Below are 9,362 nucleotides of genomic sequence, written 5' to 3'. Positions count from 1 at the left end.
AAGAGAAAAGCTAACACCAGCATGTATCCTGGTTCGGTTGCCTTGTGCTATGCAACCTACGTCCAGTCTCCTCCACAACTATGGAAGAATTTCACTATAGTTAACAGTATTACATACACCAATAACACAGGATTGACCCAATCCTTTCACACTCAAGTTCTAACCTAACTTGACATTGGCTATGCTAATACCTAACTAATCACCCTTAGTGCTAACCCAACTAAGGAAGGGATACCTTACAGGTACAAGATACAAGACACTTAATCAACCTAAAGAAATCAGAAAATAACTCTAGGCTTTTCTCTCAAGTGTATCTCTCAGCCTTTTTTTTTCACTCATGGCTTTTTCTTAACCTTTCTCACAATGCCTTTTCTCTCAAGAAATTACAGAAAGATAAACTTAGAAAAGTACATTACAATCAGTAAAACATGAAGGAGATTGACTTCATCAGCAGCCTCTTTGCTATGTGCAAAACCAGATTTGCAAACCTCAGATGCAGTTCTTCAGTATTGGCTGAATGCTTCTTTGAAAGAAAGCATTATCCAAGTAGAGGAACTTCTTTTCAGAACACAACTCTCAAACTCTGGTTTTCTCTCCTTGCCTTCTGAATGAACAGCAAGCTTCATTTATCTCCTTGCATGTTGCTGGGTTCTTCTTCCAAGGTCAACACCTTGAGCCTTGAGCTTCACCAACCCACAGATTCACTTTTTCACATTAAACCTTAAAGTAGAAACTTTGCTTCTGACTCCTTCATCTTGGCCGAAAGCCACAAAGCAGTAACCATAGAAATATTCTCATGGTCAACTTGATCTTAGCCATTGAGAAACTACTTGGTCCCCAAGTATCACTTGTGACCGTAGATGTGAAGCAGAATAGGGCAGAGACCAACTTTCCCTTGAATGCTATTTTCGGATAGAGCAGAGAGTTGAGAAGAAGAGAAGAAGATCTGATGCATGCAAGATGAGATGGATTACCTTTAACTTAAGCTTGATTTGGTTTGGATTTTCTGTTTTAGCTTCTGTGTTTCAAGCTTAAACTTTCTCTCTCTTGCTTCTTTGGTTACTAGCTTAGGGAAGAAGCTTTTTCTCTCTTTCTCTTTCTTACTTTTTTGAAGCTTTGATTTGACTTGATTAGAGAGGAGAGGAACGTTGCTTCTGGTAAGGCAAGATGGAGGGAATTGAAAAGCAATTTGGGCTTGGATCGGGTTCTTCTCAAGTTCAGCCCGTTGGTACCTTGTGTTGCTTCTTGGAAGACTTTTTGCTTGAGATGAAAGACTTGGGCTTGTCTTTATTTTCACTACCACCTGGGGGATGGACTGATTGTGCTTCATTACATACTTTATGTCTTTTTCCTTGATGCTATTTAGGTTATCTCATTGATATTGCATAGCATGCTTGTTTGTGAGTGTCTTTTTGGGATAATTGAAGCACTAGGCTTTTGATATTGAGACTGATCACCTTGATATCGATTATTTGGTGTAGACAGGAACCCTAATGGCTACTCGCGGACGAGGTCATACGCGTTCACAATGAGAGATTGGAAATGAACAACCGGCCGATAACCATGCCGAGTTCATGGCGGCAATGCCTAATCTTGCGAATACCATGGAGGCGAATGCTGCTGCGACTCTGCAAGCTGTGCAGAGGTTAGGTCAACCAGATGAAAACGGAAATGGTGATGGAAACTAGAATAATAATGGGGAAGAAAATGATAATGACTTGGGAGGCGCCCCGATGACGTTGGCTTCATTTCTAAAAGTTCACCCACCGACTTTCAGAGGTTCGAACAACCCGACTGAAGCGGACAATTGGTTTCGAGCTATGGAATGCGCACTACAAGCTTAGCATGTCCCGGCTAATCAGTATGTAGAGTTCGCGGTCTATCAATTGTTAGGAGAGGTGCAACATTGGTGGAAAGGAGAGTGCCAGTTGATACAACTTTCGAATGCAGAGATTCCTTGGGATGTATTCCAGACAGCCTTCTACAAGAAATATTTTTCTGAAACAGACAGAGAGGCGAGAGAATTGGAGCTTATGCAGCTGAAGCAAGGCTCTTTGACTGTGGCGGACTACACTAGCCGATTTGAGGAGCTCTGTAGGTTCTCTAGGGTGTGTCAAGGTGCCCCAGAGACCTATGAGAGCTGGAAGTGTATTAAGTACCAAGGAGGCTAGAGGGATGTGATGAGCGGATAATTTATACGCTTTTTGGCATTGTTTTTAGTAGGATCTAGTTACTTTTAGGGATGTTTTCATTAGTTTTTATGTTAAATTCACATTTCTGGACTTTACTATGAGTTTGTGTGTTTTTCTATAATTTCAGGTATTTTCTGGCTGAAATTGAGGGACTTGAGCAAAAATCAGATTCAGAGGTTGAAGAAGGACTACTGATGCTGTTGGATTCTGACCTCCTTGCACTCAAAGTGGATTTTCTGGAGCTACAGAACTCAAAATGGTGCGCTTCCAATTGCGTTGGAAATTAGACATCCAGGGCTTTCCAGCAATATATAATAGTCCATACTTTGGCCGAGTTTAGACGACGTAAAAGGGCATTGAACGCCAGTTCTACGCTGCTGTCTGGAGTTAAACGCCAAAAACACGTCACAAACCAGAGTTGAACGCCAGAAACACGTTACAACCTGGCGTTCAACTTCAGAAAGAACCTCTGCACGTGTGACATTCAAGCTCAGCCCAAGCACACACCAAGCGGGCCCCAGAAGTGGATTTATGCATCAATTACTTACTTCTGTAAACCCTAGTAGCTAGTTTATTATAAATAGAACTTTTTACTATTGTATTAGACATCTTGGGATTGGGCGTAGTGACAGATGCAAAAGGAGGGTGAATCCTATTCCAGTATGATCGAGAACCTCAGATGATTAGCCATGCTGTGATAGAGCATTTGGACCATTTTCACAAGAGGATAGGATGCAGCCATTGACCACGGTGATGCCTCCAGACGATTAGCCATGCAGTGACAGCACATCAGACCATTTTCCAGAGAGGATGAAAAGTAGCCATTGACAATGGTGATGTCCTTACATAAAGCCAGCCATGGAAAGGAGTAGGACTGATTGGATGAAGACAGCAGGAAAGCAGAGATTCAGAGGGACGAAAGCATCTCTATACGCTTATCTGAAATTCTCACCAATGATATACATAAGTATTTCTATCTTTATTTTCTGTTTAATTAATATTATTTTCGAAAACTCCATAATCTATTATTATCCTCCTGACTGAGATTTACAAGATGACCATAGCTTGCTTCATACCAACAATCTCCGTGGGATCGACCCTTACTCACGTAAGGTTTTATTACTTGGACGACCCAGTGCACTTACTGGTTAGTTATATCGAAGTTGTGAATGAAAAATGATTTATTAAGACGTGCGTACAGATTTTTTGGCGCCGTTACCTGAGATCACAATTTCGTGCACCAAGTTTTTGGTGCCGTTGCCGGGGATTGTTCGAGTTTGGACAACTGACGGTTCATCTTGTTGCTCAGATTAGGTAATTTTCTTTTTGTTTTATTTTTGAAAATTTTTCAAAAATCTTCAAAAATTTTTCCTTTATTTTCGAAAAAAAAAATTATAAATCTTTTCAAAAATATATTGTTCTTCAAAATTTTTAAGAATGAATTCTAGAGTTTCATGAAGCATGTTGAAGCCTGGCTGGCTGTAAAGCCATGTCTAATTCTTTTGGATAAGGGCTTCCAACCATCAGCATAGAGGCAAGTTAATTGGAATGTCAGCTGTGGCATGTCTGAGTTACATACTAAAGCTTGGCTGGCTATTAAGGCATGCCTAACCCTCAGATTGGAGCTTTAGACTAAGAGTACAAAGATTCCTGGAATTCATATAAAAAATTTTGGAATCCTTATTTTTCTTTTTCATATATAATTTTCGAAAAAATCCAAAAAAAAAAAATTTATAAAATCATAAAAATCAAAAATATTTTGTGTTTCTTGTTTGAGTCTTGAGTCAATTTTTAAGTTTGGTGTCAGTTGCATACTCATCTTGCATTTTTCGAAAAAATCATGCATTCATAGTGTTTTTCATGATCTTCAAGTTGTTCTTGGTAAGTCTTCTTGTTTGATCTTGATGTTTTCTTGTTTTGCATCTTTTCTTGTTTTTCATGTGCATTTTTGCATTCATAGTGTCTGAACATGAAAGATTTCTAAGTTTGGTGTCTTGCATGTTTTCTTTGCATATAAAAATTTTCAAAAATAAGTCTTGATGTTCATCTTGACATTCAAAGTGTTCTTGGTGTTCATCTTGACATTCATAGCATTCTTGCATGCATTCATTGTTTTGATCTAAAAATTTTCATGCATTGCATCATTTTTATGTTTTTCTCTCTCATCATAAAAATTCAAAAAAAATCAAAAAAATATCTTTCCCTTTTTTCTCTCTTAAAATTTCGAAAATTATATTTGACTTTTTCAAAAAATTTTAAAATCTAGTTGTTTTTATGAGTCAAATCAAATTTTCAATTTAAAAATCTTATCTTTCCAAAATCTTTTTCAAAAATCAAATCTTTTTCATTTTTCTTATCTTTATCACATAATTTTCGAAAATAACATCATCAATTAATGTTTTGATTCAAAAATTTCAAGTTTGTTACTTACTTGTTAAGAAAGATTCAAACTTTAAGTTCTAGAATCATATTTTGTGATTTCTTGTGAATTAAGTCATTAATTGTGATTTTAAAAATCAAATCTTTTGCAAAACTAATTTCAATCATATCTTTTCAAAAATATCTTTTTATCTTATCTTTTTCAAAATCATATCTTTTTCAAAAATTTGATTTTAAAATATCTTTTCTAACTTCTTATCTTCTTATCTTTTCAAAATTGATTTTCAAAATTTGTTTCAACTAACTAACTAACTTTTTGTTTGTTTCTTATCTTTTTCAAAACTACCTAACTAACTCTCTCTCTCTAATTTTCGAAAATATCTCCCTCTTTTTCAAAATTTCTTTTTAATTAACTAATTATTTTAATTTTCTATTTTAATTTTCAAAAATTACTAACCTTTTTCAAAAATTATTTTCGAAAATCCTCTCTCTCTCTCATCTCATTCTATTTATTTATTCATCTACTAACACTTCTCTTCATCTCACATCTCTGCTCTCCTCACCCTTGTGTTTCTTTCCTTACATTACATTCTTTTCTTCTTCTTTTCTTCTACCCACACAGGGACCTCTATACTGTGGTAAAAAGGATCCTATTATTATTATTTTTTTGTTCCCTCTTTTTCATATGAGCAGGAGCAAGGACAATAATACTTTTGTTCCCTCTTTTTCATATGAGCAGGAGCAAGAACAATAATACTCTTGTTGAAGCAGATCCAGAACCTGAAAGGACTCTGAAGAGGAAACTAAGAGAAGCTAAATTACAACAATCCAGCAAGCACCTTTCAGAAATTTTCGAACAGGAAGAGGAGATGGCAGCCAAAAATAATAATAATGCAAGGAGGATGCTTGGTGACTTTACTGCATCTAATTCCAATTTACATGGAAGAAGCATCTCCATCCTCACCATTGGAGCAAACAACTTTGAGCTGAAACCTCAATTAGTTTCTCTTATGCAGCAGAACTGCAAGTTTCATGGACTTCCATCTGAAGATCCTTTTCAGTTCTTAACTGAATTTTTGCAGATCTGTGATACTGTTAAGACTAATGGAGTAGATCCTAAAGTCTACAGGCTCATGCTTTTCCCTTTTGCTGTAAGAGACAGAGCTAGAATATGGTTGGACTCTCAACCTAAGGATAGCCTGAACTCTTGGGATAAGCTGGTCAAGGCTTTCTTAGCCAAGTTCTTTCCTCCTCAAAAGCTGAGCAAGCTTAGAGTGGATGTTCAAACCTTCAGACAAAAAGAAGGTGGATCCCTCTATGAAGCTTGGGAGAGATACAAGCAATTGACCAAAAAGTGTCCTTCTGACATGCTTTCAGAATGGACCATCCTGGATATATTCTATGATGGTTTATCTGAATTAGCTAAAATGTCATTGGATACTTCTGCAGGTGGATCCATTCACCTAAAGAAAACGCCTGCAGAAGCTCAAGAACTCATTGACATGGTTGCTAATAACCAGTTCATGTACACTTCTGAGAGGAACCCTGTGAGTAATGGGACGCCTCAGAAGAAGGGAGTTCTTGAAATTGATACTCTGAATGCCATATTGGCTCAAAACAAAATATTGACTCAGAAAGTCAATATGATTTCTCAGAGTCTGAATGGAATGCAAGCCGCATCCAACAGTACTCAAGAGGCGCCTTCTGAAGAAGAGGCCAGAAACAAGCATCTGGCTGGCGTTCAACGCCAGAAATATGCTGCATCTGGGCGTTGAACGCCCAGAATAAGCATCAGTTCGGCGTTTAAACGCCAGAATTGCATGCAAAGGCATTTTACATGCCTAATTGGTGCATGGATGCAATTCCTTGACACCTCAGGATCTGTGGACCCCATAGGATCCCCACCTACCACTACTCACTCTCTTCCCTCTTCTCAATGTTCATCCTCTCTTCCCAATAAACACTCTTCCCCAAAACTCTTCACCAATCACCTCAATCTCTCTTCCCTATCACCACTTCATCACTCACATCCATCCACTCTTCCCCATAAACCTACCTCATAAACTCCACCTACCTTCAAAATTCAAAATCAATTTCCCACCCAAACCCACCCATATGGCCGAACCTTACCCCCCTCCCTTCCCTATATAAAGCCCTCCATTCTTCTTCAAATTCACACAACACAACCCTCTCTTCCCCTTCTTGGCCGAAACACATCGACATGAGATCCATAGAAGAGGTTGGGAAGTTCTAACAAACCCCATCCAACAAGTCGGAATTCTAATGGTTCAAGAGTTCTATGCTAATGCATGGATCACAAGGAACTATGATCAAAGTAAGAACCCGAACCCAAAGAATTATCTCACCATGGTTCGGGGGAATTACTTAGATTTTAGTCCGAAAAATGTAAGGTTGGCGTTCAATTTACCAATGATGGAAGAGAATGCACGCCCCTACACAAGGAGAGTCAACTTTGATCAAAGGTTGGACCAAGTCCTCATGGACATATGTGTGGAAGGAGCTCAATGGAAGGTTGACTCAAAAGGCAAACCGGTTCAACTGAGAAGACTGGACCTTAAGCTTGTAGCTAGAGGATGGTTGGAGTTCCTTCAACGCTCAATCATTCCCACTAGTAACCGGTCTGAAGTTACTATAGACCGGGCCATCATGATCCATAGCATCATGATTGGAGAAGAGGTGGAGGTTCATGAGATTATACCTCAAGAACTCTACAAGGTGGCTGACAAGTCCTCCACTATGGTAAGGTTAGCTTGTCCTCACCTCATTTGCCATCTATGCAATTCGGCTGGGATTGACATAGAAGGAGACATTCCGATTGAGGAAGAGAAGCCCATCACTAAGAAAAGGATGGAGCAAACAAGAGAGCCCTATAGATGCCAATCATTCTGAACCTCAATGGATAAAGTGAGATGTCAAAACTATTCAAGAGGCAAAAAGCTACAAGTCCCACTCATCTTGATTTACAAGATGACCATAGCTTGCTTCATACCAACAATCTCCGTGGGATCGACCCTTACTCACGTAAGGTTTTATTACTTGGACGACCCAGTGCACTTGCTGGTTAGTTGTATCGAAGTTGTGAATGAAAAATGATTTATTAAGACGTGCGTACAGAGTTTTTGGCGCCGTTACTTGAGATCACAATTTTGTGCACCAGGAAGCTATTATGACTGCTGTGGCTCCTCTTGAGATCCGAATCTTTTTAGAACTGGTAAATAAAGCGAGAGTGGTTGAGGAGTGTGCAAAGAAGGTAGCTTCGTCAAGGGACACTCGTGGAGGAAACACTAACCGTGGGCGCAGAAAGTACTTTCAACCAAGAGCCTAAAGCTTCAAGAGAGGAGGACATGTGCCTCAAGGTCAAGGCAATGTTAGCAGGCCCACTTTTGATCAGTACCACCAGGCGAGAGGGAGAGGTAATCAGAGTAAGGCTTTCCCGGGTTTAACTTGTGATCGTTGTGGGCATTTTCATCTGAATGACTCTTGCAATATTGATATAGGTGGTTGCTTCAACTGGGGATTGCCTGGTCACATTGAGAGAGATTGTACTTGTGGGAAGAAGACTCAGAATGCGGGCCAGAACCAACAAGGTCGGGTGTTTGCTGTAAACGCCCAGGATGCGGCGAAGGCGGATCCTCTGATGGGAGGTATATGCTTAATTGGTGATAAAACATTAGTTGCATTATATGATACTGGAGCTTCGTATTCTTTTATTTCATTTGATAAGGTTGAGGAATTAGGATTGAAGGTGTCAGAGTTAGCATTTGATTTACATGTGCATACCCCGTATCAGACAGTTATGACTAAGTCAGGTTGTAGGCAAGTAGGTTTCAAGCTTGAGAATAGAGAATTTATCCATGACTTAATTTGTTTGCCAATGGTTGGGTTGGAGATGATTTTGAGGTTTGACTGGATGTCCAAGAATCGAGTTTTGTTGGATTGCTTTGAGCGATCTATTCAGTTTATGCTGGAAGGAGAAGGAGGAGCAGTGGTAGCCGAGGGTTATTACCTTAACTCTGTAATGGTGAACTGCAGTGGGAAGAGTGTCAGGGTTATATATTGTTGGCTGCTAATGCTTTGGGTGACGCACAGAACTTATATCAGATTTTGGTAGTTAGAGACTTTCCAGAAGTATTCCGGGAAGATATTCCTGAATTCCCACCTCAAAGGGAAATTGAATTTGAGATTGACTTGGTGTTGGTAGCCGGACCAGTGTTGATTGCGCCGTATCGAATGGCTCCGATAGAGCTGGCCGAACTAAAGGCTCGGTTGGAAGAGCTTCTGAACAAGAGGTTCATTCAACCGAGTGTATCTCCATAGGGAGCGCCAGCTTTATTGGTGAAGAAGAAGGACGGAGGAATGCGACTTTGCGTGGATTACCGGCAGTTAAATAGAGTGACTGTGAAGAACAAGTGCCCGATGCCAAGGATAGATGACTTAATAGATCAACTGCAAGGAGCTGGAGTGTTTTCTAATATTGACTTAAGATCCGGTTATCATCAGATAAGGGTGAAGGAGGATGACATTCCAAAAACTGCGTTTAGGACGTGCTATGGCACTACAAGTTTACGGTGATGTCCTTTGGGTTGACGATTGCCCCTGCTGTGTTCATGGATTACATTAACAGAGTATTTCGTCCCTTTTTGGACAAATTTATTGTGGTTTTCATAGACGACATCTTAGTTTATTCTAAGACGGCGAAGGAGCACGAGGAACACTTGAGAATTGTGTTGCAAATCCTGAAGGAGCGAAAATTGTATGCTAAGTTGTCTA

The 9,362-nt window shown here is 39.4% G+C and overlaps 1 protein-coding gene across 1 annotated transcript; it reads left to right on the top strand.

Annotated features, from left to right (window-relative positions):
- On the top strand, positions 1,575–8,909 carry LOC107615470. The gene is made up of 3 exons (XM_021112539.1): positions 1,575–1,674; positions 8,090–8,580; positions 8,625–8,909. The coding sequence occupies exons 1-3, from the start codon at positions 1,575–1,577 to the stop codon at positions 8,907–8,909; spliced, it is 876 nt and encodes a 291-aa protein (XP_020968198.1).

This window comes from Arachis ipaensis, chromosome B01, assembly GCF_000816755.2.
Source record: "Arachis ipaensis cultivar K30076 chromosome B01, Araip1.1, whole genome shotgun sequence".
Taxonomy (NCBI): Eukaryota; Viridiplantae; Streptophyta; class Magnoliopsida; order Fabales; family Fabaceae; genus Arachis; species Arachis ipaensis.
The sequence above is the reverse complement of the archived record's forward strand: the minus strand, read 5'-3'. Positions and strand labels throughout refer to the sequence as shown.

What these genes read in the sequence shown, in the direction of transcription:
- LOC107615470 (XM_021112539.1), top strand. Translation starts at nt 1,575, where the DNA reads ATGGCGGCAATGCCTAATCTTGCGAATACCATGGAGGCGAATGCTGCT. An exon ending in ACCAGATGAAAACGGAAATG is followed by an intron (nt 1,675 to 8,089) that starts GTGATGGAAACT and finishes ATATTGATATAG; the next exon opens with GTGGTTGCTTCAACTGGGGA. An exon ending in AAGGAGAAGGAGGAGCAGTG is followed by an intron (nt 8,581 to 8,624) that starts GTAGCCGAGGGT and finishes GGTGAACTGCAG; the next exon opens with TGGGAAGAGTGTCAGGGTTA.